The sequence below is a fragment of the Pimephales promelas genome, chromosome 17, assembly GCF_988280905.1.
Source record: "Pimephales promelas chromosome 17, fPimPro1.hap1.1, whole genome shotgun sequence".
NCBI classification, from domain to species: domain Eukaryota; kingdom Metazoa; phylum Chordata; class Actinopteri; order Cypriniformes; family Leuciscidae; genus Pimephales; species Pimephales promelas.
This window is the reverse complement of record NC_142785.1, coordinates 25,135,554-25,151,061: the sequence shown is the minus strand read 5'-3', so window position 1 is coordinate 25,151,061 and position 15,508 is coordinate 25,135,554. Positions and strand designations below refer to the sequence as shown.

The following is a 15,508-nucleotide window of genomic DNA, read 5'->3' as shown; positions in this document are numbered from 1 at the left end:
AGCCTTTTTTTTGAACAGTTACACAACTGAACGTCTATGAAGAAGAACCTCACAGAAATAACACAGCAGCTGTGAAACTGTCAAAACGCTGTTTGTGCTGCATCAATATCCACCTACAAAGGTGAATAAAACTAAGAGCTGTCCTTAAACACAAGAATATGTGCAAGTAAACAAAAAAGACATTGCAATAAGCAACGAAGGGCGCATTTGTAACTTTGACCAATGTGGAATTCCCTATAAAGTCTGTATCTAACCTCTATTTGACAGTGATATGAGACATCTTTACCACTCACATTGATGTTCCTGAGTTTCTTCTTGCCCCTCTCTAGTCGACTGAGGAGTCTGTGATGTTCACTAGGCGTTTGCTGGAGAAGGCGGTCATCGACGGATATGGTCTTCCTAAGAGCCTCTCTATCCCTCCAAAGCTCTGGGACCCGGCTCTCTGAATTCCGAGGGAAGCGCTTCACTTCCGACAGTGGCGACGTCTCTCCTCGGTCATGGTCACGCAGCACTGACCCTGAAAGAGAGAAACAGACACCTCAGGTGATAACTGACACCCAGAGAGAAAGAAAACACAAGAGAATGAGAACAGGACCAAAACCTCTCTTGTTGTTTTTACATACAAGATAAATTCACTCCAAAAAAATATTTAGGCCTAAATTTAAGATTTATGTATTTTAAATGCATATAACATTTTAATCAGTTTGGATTACGCATATAAACAAACTAATGAATGTAATGCACATTCGTCAGTCATTATACAAACTGTAGATGAAACATGAATGAAACAGGATTTCTGTTATACTAGTAATAATAAACTGAATGTGTTTTACAATTTACAATCATCAATAAATCCACTTTCTTTCAGTCTAATACATTTTAACTAGTTGAATATTGCTTGTTACACAGCTAGCTATGATGTTTATACTTTTTAACTGAATAAATGCTATTGTTTTCACAATTATCACATTTATGCTGATTCTAAACTATTTTTAACAAATTAATTTTATTTAATTGTATTTTTTAAATAAAATCAAATAGATGCAAATAGGTAATAATAAACTATGCCATTATTTTCAAATCCAGAAATCTTGCCTGCATCATTTACAGTATGCATGACAAATATGCATAGCATATGTTTATTCGTTTATGTTAAAAACTCTGTAATCCAAAAGGATGGAAAAATTATATGCAGTTCACATACATAGGTCGTAAATATATAAAAAAAATAATTTAATTTAAAAAAGGGAGTGTTGAAAACAATGAAAGTACAAATTTGGTACATATGAATAAGAAATAACTTAAAGAAGGAATACACATTATGACTAGGCAATTCTAACCCTTATGTAATAACCATATTTTAATTAGTTCATCCTTTTACTTCCTCTCAATTCTCCTTTGAAGTGCTCTATTAAGTAAACTTCCCACTGCTTATCTGGTGAGTCATGTTTGGAACAATTTCACTGTAAATGAACACAGCATAAAAAACCCTATTGTACCACATAGAAGAATAAACATTGTCAGTTAAATGGGTGAAAATTCACCTCAGGTAACATTGAACTGTAAAGTATAAAAGTACCTTGAAGATCTAATAGAGCTGCTCTTATAAACTGGAGGTTTATAATGTAAACACACACACGTGCACCGTATGCTACTAGGATTGTAAGCGGGGTGTTTGGTTTCTCAGTACCATCAGCTGGTGGGCAGCAGTTTGAGCTCTTTATCTACTGAGCTAATGCATGGTTCTGCTTACTCCACTTACAATTAAAACTGCATGAAGACGTCAATGTTATTGTCTTCGCCTCTTCGACTGTTGTGAAGAGAGGCCTCTCTGAAGCAGAGGTCAAATAAACATTTATGAATTTTGTGTTATAGCTAATCCACTACGTTTTGCATAAAATTGTAATGGTGTCCTGACATAACCCAAACAATTTTGGTAACCGAGCTCAGATATATGCTAATTTGTGAAAACAATCAACAAATTGTTAAGTAATAAGTTATGCAGCACTTGTTTAATGACAAGAAAAAAAAATGTATGAAAAAGTAACTCCCAAAGAAAAATACACAAGCCAAACTGAACAACAAAAAAATACACTGATGGTATCAGATAGAAAGACTTTGATATGCAAGTGTTTTTTCAGTGAGAGGCACTTTTATGTCCCAGGGGTTGACGAATTTATTATTATCATTTTTTGTTATATAAAGGATTGAAAACATTTCATCATGCCATCATCATTTATTTTTTCCTACTTTCAAAATTCCTTTGATGTGTACATTTTTTATTATTACCATTACTATTAATCTTAAAGGTGCACAATGTATAAACATTTTCAAAATATCGCACTTTTACATTTACAATGGCTTGCGATATCTGAACGATGCAGTGTGTTGTTTTTAGCGACGTCTAGTGGTTTGGTTGTGAGTTTGCACTAAGGGCTCAGCCCACTGCTCAGCCCTCCCTTTCGAAGAAGCTACGGTGACTAAAACGGGACAAATTTATCGTGGTCTGAGACAGCAGAGAATAGCCAAAGTAAGCCAAGACAAGAGTGTGTAACAGTGTCACTGTTTCTGTACCATAGTCCATTATCAACCACATCTTGGATAAAGTTTACAAAGCCATAGTCAGGTGAGGATCAAGGGTCTTAATATATAATATAATAATAGTAATCAGCTTATTGTCTCGTAAACGTAACCAGCACATTTTTTCCAGCACATAGAAAAAATATACTATGGAAGTCAATGAGACCAGAAACTGTCTGGTTACTGATATTCTTCTAAACAAAAAAAATCGTCTGAATAGTATTCGAAAACGGTAAAGCCCAGCTGTTTAACTCTGGGGGAGTGGTAAAATGAGCCTATTTCCAAAAAAAAGTGGAGTATCCCTTTAAGGGAATGTAAACAGTTGAGAAAGAATTCAGATTGTAGGTCTTAAAGTGACAGCAGCCTAATACAGTATTCTCATCTGCACCCCCCACTGCCAGCCATTGTAAGTTTGCGAAATTGCATGTAATTATTGTACTTTAGATATATAAGATGCTAGCAAGACAAATGAGTCCATTAAAAATTCCCTAAATGTTTAAAATGTCATTTTGTTCACATAATTGTATTAAATTCAACATACTGTAATGTGAGATTTGGTCAAAATATCTATGTGTAGATAGATTATTATTATTATTATTATATTGAAAGATCACAGAGCGACGTCGTGCCGGTATTTTAAAGGAAATAAAACATTCAATATTGGTATTCCATGATTACCATATTCATGTACAGCAGTATTTACATAACACTTCAAGGTTCTTCAAACAACACCATGGTATTACCAAGTTCCAGAAAATCATAGTAGTACAAGTAGAATGGCATTTTAATGCTGAACAGCCCAGATGAATGAGCCACAGCAGAAAATAATCACAGTCAATTCCCAGACCAATTTTCTGAGTGTTCCATTGAGAAATTCACAAAAACAAAAATCCAAATGAAAACCTCAGCATATTATGCCATTTGAGGATTCTCATTAGTTACCCCGGTGTCAATTGCACGGCTACAGGCTTACACTCTTATGTAATCTCACTTGTCAAATACACAGATTTTAACATTGTTAGCTCATCGCTATGGAAACAATGCATTGGTGACTGTAGCAGAATGAAACCTGAACTGATGTGTGTTCTGTGTGTGTCACATATCCAACTGAACCATATCAAGTTCCTTCAACTGGTCCCTAATGACAGATTCCATGTGGTGTTCTGGCTACCACAGCTAGACATTATTTTCACATCATGAGCTCGCATCTTCTCATACCATCTGCTTTGATGCGTTCCCAGCATTTTCACACACCATATTGATATCTGACATGCAAACTACATTGTTAAAACAATATATTAAATTGCCAACTGCTCCTGTTTGTTGCACTCAGATAGACTTCTGTTAGTAGTTGAATCTTTATGTTTATTCAATATTCAGATTTTCTAGGTCACACTGATGAGCAACACAGTAAAGAGGTTTAAGATTTAATCCCAACAGTCTGATGTCAGCATAGATTCATAACCGAGCATCTCTGTGTTGTGTGAAGCTGTTATATCACATCACCTGCAGTGACACTATTGCTAAACCCTCCTACAGCTTGAGTGAGACTCCAGGGCTGAGCGCACTTAAAAAAAAAAAAAAAAAATCGAATGAGCCTGAGAAAAATGGTTTTACAAATAAGCCCACTTTAAAGTCAAATAAGTGATTAAAACAGATTACGGGAGTGATCCAATTTGTTCAATTACCCTTTTTGTGTGAAAATCATCAACGGATGGACACAAGGATGTCGGCGTGTTGATGAAGCGCCGCAGCTGACGATCAAGCGAGGTCGAGAGTAAAGCATTCGATAAGTGTAATTTAACACCAAGTCCAACTAAATTAAAGACGTGAGAAGAATCTTAAGGCCTTAAAACAAACACAGCTGGTGCTAATGATCCCAGTTTCCATGACAACCGTTTGGGACCCATTTTCGTCATCCTCAAAAGCAAAGGGTAAAGAGGTGCTGACTCTAGGGTCAATGGTCTTTTCATTCATCAGGAAGGCCATACTTCTTGCCAAAAGACACACAGCATGTCATCGGTTTCATAAGAGGACGACCCATCTAGGAAAGCTTATAGCAACATATTTGCTGATAATGTACAGCATGTATATTGTAAATTTATATTATTCTGCTTAAATAAAAAATCGTGAATATTTAGCAATATAGAGGGTCAATAATGTATTTGGTGTATTTTATGATGTTATGATGAACTATATACTTTCATAGTTTCTATGATGCTCAAAGCGTTTCTAAGGATGCTGATTTTTAGAAGACAGCTGACTGATTCTGAGATGGTGTTTGAGTAACATTTGCAACACATTATTAACTGTTTGAAAACATAGTCAAGCCAAATGCTAATCACATTATTTACCATTATATGTCCAGCGTTTTAGAGAGCCATACATGCCATTGAATGAGTTAGTGGAGGCATTGGCATATTCATGAATCCGTGTATACTAAATGAAAAGTGTAGAGTTACTTTCAAACTCTTTTAAGGCATGACTAAAAAAATATTCACAGGAAAAAAACTTTTAAATATGCCATTTTGGTGATCAAAGATGGGTTCTGAGGGATACAATTATTGACTATAGAGGGACATTAAGTGGTAATCAAGAAAAAGTAAATAACAACATTTATTTTCAATTAATTATTTGTAAAAAAATATATTTTTCACAAATAATTTTGAATTTTACTTCACAAAAATAAGATAATAATAAATTTAATCTTAATTTTAAAAAAGTATATGAATAATGTATTAATTAGTTTAAATTAATTGTTCAATAAATAGCATTTGCAGCTTAAGGGGTACCACTTTTAAGGCCCAGAAAGGTAGTAAAGGCATAAAAAAAAAATCCAACTGTCTCAATTTTATGAGTGCTTTGTTTGCGCAAAAAAGAACAACATAATTTGCCACTTTCTTTACAAAATGTTAATCTCCAACACACACGTTCATGAGAGCACCACGACACATGCATGTTGTGATGATGCAAGAGCAGATGTTGTTGTGAATACACGTTGTAGATTAATATTTTGTAGATAAAAGTGGTAAATTACAGTATGTTTTTTTGCACTCCCTTTGCTTCATAAAATTGAGCTCACATGAATTACTTTTATGATGCCTTTGTTACCTTTATGGGCCTTGAAAGTTGTAGTTGCCGTAGACTGTCAATAGAACAAAAGATTAACCTTTAAACATGCAGTCCACAGTTTTTAATCTTTGTCGCCATCTCTGTTCGAAATCTGCAAATGCAGTCATTCACGGAATAATTAACTTTACGTGAATGCGGATGAACACAATGTTGGAGGAGAGTGAGGATGCCAGTAATCGCGCTGGTGTGGATACTGGCATTCAGAATCACAGATTATTCTTTTTGAAAGTATGACCAACATAATCATTTTCACCAGAAAATGTCATTTGAACAAGTAAGAAACATCCAATTTTGTTCTGGTTTAAAATTGAATGTGAACTATGCTCTATTATTTATTTAAGCATTTATTTTTGTTTTGGTTGTTTATGTTCTGTTATTGTTTGTATGTTACCTTTCTGCAATAAAAAAAGAAAAAAATTTTGTTCTGGTTCTAACATTGCAGTAAATCGCTCAAGCGGTTATAATTTATCATATCATGCAAATTATACTTTGTTAAAATTAGCGTTAAAAATTATGTAATGTCATTCTGATTTGTATTCTTGTTTTCGCATGGGTCCGCTTGCAGACTCTTTTTTTTCTGTAGCCACTCCGAAGTCCGAACTAAGTCTTTTGTATTTTACAGCGGGTGAATCTCAAGTTATCTCAAGTGCTGTGAGAAAAGGCTATAAATCTCCACCTCCAACATCCTCACATGCAATATAGCCTACTAGCCAAGACTCCTTCGTTATGTGTACAGATGTGACACTGGCTGGTCATGTATTTTCTCAAATATGTATTTTGGATAATTTTTAACCCCAAAAAAGCTAGGGACTGCATCTTTAAAATGAAAATTATGCAAAGACGTAATCTGAAAAAAAAAAAACAATGTCAAAAAACCAGACACAAAAACTTTTTTGGGGGCTGGATTATATGTATGACAGACCAATGACAGTTGGGGAAATGTGTGGTCATTATTTTTGTAATTTTGTAAAGAGATATTAATTGCTCACAAATTACACATAACTTTTAAGGTGGTATAGATACAGAAATCCATAGCAAAAATAACCACACATCAGGAACAAAGTGAACAGCCTGATCTTCTGTAATGGCGATGTTCATCCGCAGAACCAGAGCAAATCATCAGACATTAAATATAAAGTGGCTCCAATTCCGTTTAATGCTGAAACACGGCTGTGTGGTTAATCACCAGCTACAGTTTGAATGACAACTGACATTTTAAGGGAAAAGGAACAAAGGCTTTGGAACAGAATGACCGAGCTTCTACTGCCCTACAGCACGTCCTGTTCACAAATTACGGAATTAAATTCAATAGGGTTGAGAAACAGAAAAAAGTAAATCATTTGCACCTCAATTCTCCTCTCTTCTGTTCATTTCTGTGACAAGCTAAAATGCAACAGTGACCTCTATTGGACGACTGGGGTAGTTGATGAATTAGAAAATGCACTGCTCACAAAAGATATTATCTAAGTCAGTGTATCAATTAATCTAAAAATGTATATCAGAGACTAAATTCATTATGTCTCGCTATTTAAAAACAACATTAAGATAAAGATTAAAAATGCAAAGAAAACATTAAAATTATTATAAACTACTTATTTTTTAGTAAGAAGAATATATTGTTCTAATAAGGTTTTCACGTTTAAATTAAATTACAGATAACAAATTTGTAGGAAAATTACATAATATAAATCTTTATTATATGCCATTTGATTTGAATTTTTTTTTGAATTTTTTAAAAAATATAAAAGATTTTGGGTCTGCAAGATTAATTTTTTTCGGCTCACCAAGGCTGAATTTATTTAATAAAAAAAATACACTAAAAACAGTAACATTGTGAAATGTTGTAATAATAATTGTTATTAAATAACTGTTTTTCATCTTAATATATTTTCAAATTTCTGTGATTTCTGTGATGAAGCTAAATTTTCAGCATTTTTACTTTAGTGTCACGTGATTCTTCAGATATCAGATGAATAGCAACATTACTTATTATCAATTTTGGAAACAGTGCTGATTAATGTTTTTGTGGAAACCGATATCTTTATTTATTTATTTATTTTTTAAGATACTTTGATGAATAGAAAATAATGCATCCCTGAATAAAAGCATTCATTTATATAAATAAATATAAATAAATAAAAAACTTAGTGAGCCCAAACTTTTGAACAGTAGTGTACATAATTTGATTTAACTTAGAGAATTTACACCAACAACATTTTTTATTTGCAAAATGTAAATTACAGAAATTTACATTTTATGTATTTAAAATTCTGTCATTTACTCACCCTCAAGTTGTTTCAAACCTGTGTGAATTTCTTTATCCTGTTGAAAAAATATTAATAAGTTAATGAACCCCATTGACTTACATGGAAGGAAAAAAAATACTATGGAAGTCAATGGGGTCCATTAACTGTTTGGTTCCCAACATTCTTCAAACTATCTTATTCTGTGTTCAACAGAATAAAGAAATTCATACAGGTTTGAAACAACTTGAGGGTGAGTAAATGATGTGAACTAATCCTTTAACTGCTTTTACCCAGACAACCCTTTTAGCTTATAATTTCCGGTTAGTGCCATTTAGCATTTCCCTCTACAGAGGGGTTATCTAACTCTGATTGTATCATTTAGTACATTAAGCCTCTCGTCCCCAGGTAAAAAACAGAGAACTCGGAGGCTGAAAACAATCCTCCAGGAGCACTCATTCTATTACACAGGATGGTGTCATTAAACGGAAAAGAATACCCAGCACCCATTGGAGCTCTTTGGATAAAATATTGATTCTGACGCCACAGCTGACATCAATATGTGCACTGAACACTTCTGTGCAAACAATTCCAGAATCCCTAGAGGGGCATCACATCAACACCACTTTCCTTTTCATTCCATTCACTTTTAGCCCAAAGGCGAATCTAGGTATGGAAAAAACAGTCACTTTAACAGACCAAACAAAGGTGTGGAAAACACTATCATTGTTTACCATCATGCTTACAATGGCATGGCTAGGCTGATGTTTTGCAAATCTTTGAATCTGATAAAGATTCAACTAAAAAAAAAAAAGTTAAAGCATGTTTTCTGTGCTAAAGTACACTGTGTCAAACTGACATTTGATTGCATATATGTTCAGAATGAATGCATTGTAAAACGAGTACACTACTCTTCAAAAGTTTGGGTTCAGTAAGATTTTTTTAACCTTAATGTTTTTTTAAATAAATCTCTATTGGTCGCCAAAGCTCAAGATGCAGTATAAAATAGTAATTATTACAATTTTAAATAACTACTTTCTATTTTTTTTATAGATTTTAATATGTAATTTATTCCTGATTTGCAAAGCAACATTTTTTTTTATTTTTTTTTTTACTGTTATTAATGTTGAAAACAGTTGTGCTATCTAATATTTTTGTGGAAAACATGATACATTTTTTTTCAGGATTCATTGATGAACACAAAGCATTTATTTGAAATAGAAAACTTTTGTAATACTATAAGTGTCTTTACTGTCACTTTTGATCAATTTACTACATCTTTGACAATTCAAATATTAATTTCTTTAACTTAAATAATCTTAAGGCCACTTCAATCCAAGGACAACTACTATAAAGATGAGGATATAGTTTTATGAATAGTTCTAAATATTAAATAATAGCAGAGTTCACGCCACAGCTATGACGACAACGGCACAGAGAAAAAATATCATTGAAATCACCTTCAGAATGATTTTATCCAACTGATGAATGATAAAAACATTGACAGACAATCAGAATCCATCCTGCTGTAATGAGCTTGAGCTTCTATAGCAGCCGACAATCATACGATTAGAATAAACAGAGCGATTTCATCTGCTGGTGTGGACACTAATATAGTTATCGTTCTTGATTTGAACGGACCTCAACTGACACCTAAACTTATAGTAGTGTACACAGAATGCAATGATAAATGTTGTAAACTGTATACATATGTTGTTGCCATACTATATTCACACTATGCACAACATGAGCCATTTGACATGTTTCCATTTACCACCTCTGAAAAACTGTAATTTAAAATGTTTATCCACCTTATATACAGTATTTTAAATCCACTATATGGTCACTATAAAATACATTTATTTTCCATTTTATTACATTTATTGCAAATATGTTACGTGTATTGTTGGAACAACATGAGTGTGAGTAAATGATGACAGAATTAACATGGCAAACAAACTCATTAACAATCTTCCAAGTGCCCAGTACCGTAGCACCCTCCACTGTTTACATACCAGTCATACGCTCTTCCAGAGATAGGCAGAGCTGTTTACGGCATCAAAAAAGTTGTTTCCTGCCATTATGTGCCACCCCTAAAGATAGTGATGATAATACTCTTTTGAAGGGTAGGTGAGGTTGGAGCGTGACTTCATCTCTAGGCACCAGAAAATGTTGGTTTCCCTGACAAATTAAAATAAATTGCTCATTATGCCATCCGTAAGGGTTCACCACTACATCGCCTGCAGGGCAGTGCCACAAATAAACCTGCAATTAGGAGTCATTTCCACATACAACAAGAACGCTAATGACAGAGTCACCTCTGACGATCGGCAGCATAACAGCATGAACTCAAAGATGAGGTTGTATTAAACACTAATATTAAAACACATACAGTGCTCTGTAGGATATCCTCATTATTTAGAAATGTGCAACAGTTTGATTTAATAGCTGTGTCTCATCTTTTTGTTTCAATATGGATGTGTTTTGTAGCAAGTATTGTAACATTTATGCTTTTTTATTATATAAAATAGCATGACATGTCTAAAGATTTGTAGTAACCCAGCTAACAGGAAACATTCTTAGGTTCTCTCAAAGTAATGAACAAACGTTCTTCCAGTAACGTTAATACAAATTTAATTCAAAGTTGTCTGGTCTTTAATAATGTTCTCAAAATTTTAGCAAAAGAAAAGTTTTTTCTGAAATGTTTTAGTAAAACCCTCTGGCAAGGTTTTCTCAAAGTTATGAAAAAAGGGGAAACACTTTATTTTATGGTGACATAGTTATACATACTACATACTTACTATAGTAATAACAGTAAATGCATATTTAATGCAACTAACCCTAGACCAAACCATAACCGTAACTCCATAGTAAGTACACTGTAAATACGTCACCTTAAAATAAAGTGTAGCCAAGAAATGTTCTTCCAGTAACGTTAATGAAATGTTAGATAACAAAACGTTTTCATGGAAATTTGAGGAAATTCAAAATTCAAAAAAATGGAATGTTCCCTTAACGTATAACATAGAAAAACTGTAATGTTCAGTGAAAATTCAGAAATAACGTTTTAATATCTCTATGTGAACGTTAGCAAAACGTTCTTAGAATATTTTTTTGTTAGTTGGGAATGAATTTGCATTTTTTTTACCTACTTTTCACAGCATCATCATTTACTACTGGTAATTGCAACAAAACACAGTGAGAGTATCATTCCCGGCAGAAGCAATTAGCTAGATTACTCAAGTCATTAATTTTGCAGAGAACCTTTCCCTTCAAATTTCACAAATATGTGTGTCAAACTGTGCAAATTGCTTAATGAAATTGGATGTAACAGGAAATCAAGCAAATAAAAACAAACAGCACAGCAAGCAATGCTTAGCGAAACGTAGCGAACGACACAAGAAATCGATCCATTAAAGACCCACAAGTCCTCCAAATCTGGATCCTCAAACTCAAATATAGAAGTTCGAACACACAAATATATTTTTTGACTCGCTCAAAGAAGTTTCGAACCACAGCACTGGCACAATAGAGAGACAAATGAGTTTTCATACAGTGATGAATGGATGCAGTTTGTGATTGGCATACCTGATGCGTCCCAGTGCAGTCCTCCGGGGCTGGCTGCCAGGCGCCGCCGTTTCCTCACGCTCACGCCGCCATGACAGGGGTCTCTGGTGGGCTTGGGCAGAGGAGTCGAGGTGATCCGCAGGGGCGATGAGGAGTCAGGGGAGGCTGAAACTGGCAGGAGAGGAGAGGGTGGCAATAGATGGGTTTTCCTCTCCTGGCTCTGGCTCAGATGACTAGACTCATTCTCCGGGGGCCTGTGGAACAAAAAAGATTTCATTTCTGCTGTCAATCCACTATAATTAGCTGTCATAGCGGGATGTTTTCATGATCACAATTGAGCTCCCCCGTACCGCACAGCATGTCACACCGGCAGTGCAAAACGCAGGTTTTTCCATTCCAATCAACATTGAGAAAATTACAGCTTTAGCTGGATGTCAGTGAAAAGCAGGGAATTAAACATGTGTGAATATTTTAAAGGATTATATTATAGGCAACAAACGGTATAGGCAATATTATGTGCACAGTTTGAGAACATTCTATTCTCAAGACGGATTAAAAAATTTAACTAAATTTGGCAGATATAATATATACAGTTTCAATGCAATAATACATTTAGTAGAAGCCTCAATAAAATAATAAATAGTTATAAAAATAAACAAAAAGCACCATTTTTTTCTATTTAGGAATATACAGTACCTGGAATCTGGAAGGGTATAGCTTTGGCTTTTTCTTGATCCTCTCGTGTGAGATCCTGATTTTTTTCTTCTTAAGAAAAACTCAACAATCCGTTCCATTGCAAGCATGATGCCCTACTGGACGACTTCTCTTAGCGTAAAACAAGTTATTAAAGATTTTCCATTTGATTCCGTATAAGCCATGAGCAGCATATTACTTTGAATGCACCTGCAAGATCTAACACCACCGTTTTTGCCTAGGACTTCCCGTTGCTAAAGCCTTTTTACAGTCAAATCAACAACGCAATCGCTCTAGGGTAAAAAGAAGGCCCCTGGTAAAAAAACAGAACAAAAAAACTAAAAGAAGCAGCCCACTGAGCCTTCAGCACCCGCCCGGCATAAATATTAAATTGCACCTTCATCTAAAGTGCGCCAGCCGCACACACAAAACCCATATCAGTCTGTCAAGAGTCAAGTGTAGCGCATATCTGATGGAAGAGTTGGCTATGTTGCTTTTGTGAGGCTTGATTAACTGTAGCAAGTTAAGAGAGGTTTCCAGTGAATGCTTTGTTTCCACTGAGAGATGTAATAACACCATCGCGGTATGGAACCCGGCTTTTTGTTTTCAATAAATGGCTCTGCTTGGGCTTAAGAATGTAGTCTGATTGCATAAAGGATGGCAGTGTGTTTCTTTTTCAACCCCAGGCAGGATAAAAGCAATATTAACTGGTCTTAGTCATTGTATGCATTGCATTTTTGTGCCTAGTTTTTAGGGTATGGTTTTGTGTGTTCTGATGATTCAGGTTTTGTTGAGACTAGTGCTGCATTAAAAGGTAGCTGAGAAGACTTGATTGGCTATTGAAACCACAAGAGCCACAGTGATTCACCATGTAGTAGGTTGGCTGGTGCTGTCAGTGTAATTCTCTCTTCTCGGCACAGCTCTTAGTTTCGATATGCATTCAAAAGTGTGTATAAAGAAAACAAGCATGTTTAATAGGACTCTCGAATGTAATCAGATGTTGTTAAATATGGAGTGAAATGTTTATTGAGAACTAAGAGTCATTTAAATGCCAATCACAATCTGTACAAATTAATACGTACTCGCGTATCTTTTTTTAAATAAATGATTTGCAGATGTCTGGCTGTGTCAGACTGTTCTGCTAACAAGAAGGTCCAAACACTGACTTGTGTAAACAATGAATAAACAATGCCATCATGTGGTCAATACATGAATTGCAGTCTACCAACTGCACTCATTCAAACAAAAGAACAAAGAAATTGAGGAGAAAATTGTTTCTTGAAAACAAAATATTTCTATATATGAAGAGTTCAGATGCAAAAGCCTCTAAATGCCATTTGAAATGTTCTTCTTTAATGATGATTTTTGTCAAACTTGTATATTTAAGTTCAGTAATTTCACTTAAATAACAATTAATAGGTAATTATCATTGCCATTTAAGTGAAATCACTGAACTTAAATATACAAGCTTGATAAAAATGATCATTCTAGAAGAAAATTTCAAATGGCACTTAGAGGCTTTTGCATCTGAACTCTTCATATATATATATATATATATATATTAAATAGTATGTTTATGTAGATATTGATTTTACATTCATTTGGTCATACAAATTGTAAATATATTTATGATCTTAATGTTCGGCAAGGCTTTTTTTTTTCCCTTGATAATTTCCAGCTGACTGTAAATTATCTCAGTTATTGTAAGCTGCTTAGCAAAAAAATTATTATTTGGAATTATTTGAATATCGTTAGCCTCATAGCTGCCTTAGACATATTTCAAATAAACCCGAGTTAGGCAATTATATGTAAGAAAGATACCATAGAATGATACGAGAGGCTTGGAATGTGCAAAATGTGTAGGTAACTGGCTGTCAGTACTCAATCATACAGAATTGAGTATTCCAAAGAGCTGTGTAATAATTAAATAGGTGATTATGAATTTGCATGTCCATAAGATAATTAAGCAAGACACTGCTAACCAAGCTAACAGTCTAAGCAAGCACACAGACATAAGATTTCTGGTTGGATATGAAAATTGTCTTTAACTGAAACGCCTACTCTAAAATGCCATCAAACTGGTCTGTAACAAAGAAACAGGAACTAGCGTGTCTTAAAATTCTCCCACAAACACTTTACCTGGGTTCTTTGTATGTTTCTCCATTGTCGTTCTCATGGGAGGGTGTCAGCATGGAGCAAACTGAATCCCGGCTCCTGGGTAACAATGTGGAGGGCATACACAGCCATGTCTCCAGATCAGAGAATTTTGAGTAGCTCAGCATCTCTAAAACACTGAAATACAGGAATACATTAATCATTCAGTTTTGCTTAATTAAACCTATAAAACAGTACTAATAACAAAATAGTTTTAGTTCTTTATTATATATATTTTTTTCATTACATATATTCAGTGCTGTGAATAAGTCTCGACACCCTTGCTAAAGTTACCTAAAAAGAGGAATAAAGTTCTGACAAAGTTTATTATGAATAATGTATCATAAATAAATAAATGTTCTTCCTTAAGATTTTTATTTTTAAAGGCCAGTTATTTCATGGATCAAGGATAATATGCATCCTGATAAAGTTCCCTTAGCCTTTGGAATTAAAATATACCCACATCATCACACACCCCTCACCATACCTAGAGATTGGCATGGTTTTATTTCAGTTAGCCTAATAGCTGGTTTGATTTGCATTTATGGAAAGTACCCCACGTCAATCTCTAAGTACGTGAAGGGTGTGTGATGATGTGGGGCTATTTTAAGTCCAAAGCGAAAGGGAACTTTATCAGGATGCATAGTATCCTGAATCCATGAAATAACTGGCCTTTAAAAATAAAAATCTGCCTGCCTCCATTGGGAATTTAATAAAGGGGTGTCCTGACTTATGCACCCTGTATTTTAAGGAAGAACATTTATTTATTTATGATACATTATTAATTCACAAAGAAAATTGGTGTCCTTAATGGTTGGATTTTTCCTCATTTTATTAATTAAGGCATTAAGATTAATTTCCAAAAGATTACTTTTTAATCCTCTTTTTAGGCAACTTTAGCATGGGTATCCAAACTTTTTCACATCGCTGTAACTATACAGTATATACTGTACATAATTTATTATAGCTCCTTATACAGTACCTGTCCTCTCCCATTCCAGGGATTTCATATTTCTCATTAGCTGTGAGGCAACCATATGGTGATTCCTTTGGAGCCAGCAGGCAACTTTTCTCGGTCTCATAAGACATCTTGAGCCATTTCTGAGCACATAAAGAAAATAGTACAACCTGTTAGTTTA

At 34.4% G+C, this 15,508-nt stretch overlaps 1 protein-coding gene across 3 annotated transcripts in view; it reads right to left on the bottom strand.

The window, feature by feature from the left end:
* The window catches only part of ankfn1a (ankyrin repeat and fibronectin type III domain containing 1a), an 80,208-nt gene that overhangs the window by 63,067 nt on the left and 1,633 nt on the right, over nt 1-15,508 (bottom strand). For all 3 annotated transcript variants that reach the window (XM_039665108.2, XM_039665111.2, XM_039665110.2), the window contains 4 exons: nt 15,352-15,470; nt 14,355-14,507; nt 11,544-11,776; nt 294-517 (listed from right to left, as the gene is read on the bottom strand). In XM_039665108.2, the coding sequence (XP_039521042.2) occupies nt 294-517; nt 11,544-11,776; nt 14,355-14,507; nt 15,352-15,470 (729 nt within the window). The remainder of the gene's footprint in view (nt 1-293; nt 518-11,543; nt 11,777-14,354; nt 14,508-15,351; nt 15,471-15,508) is intronic.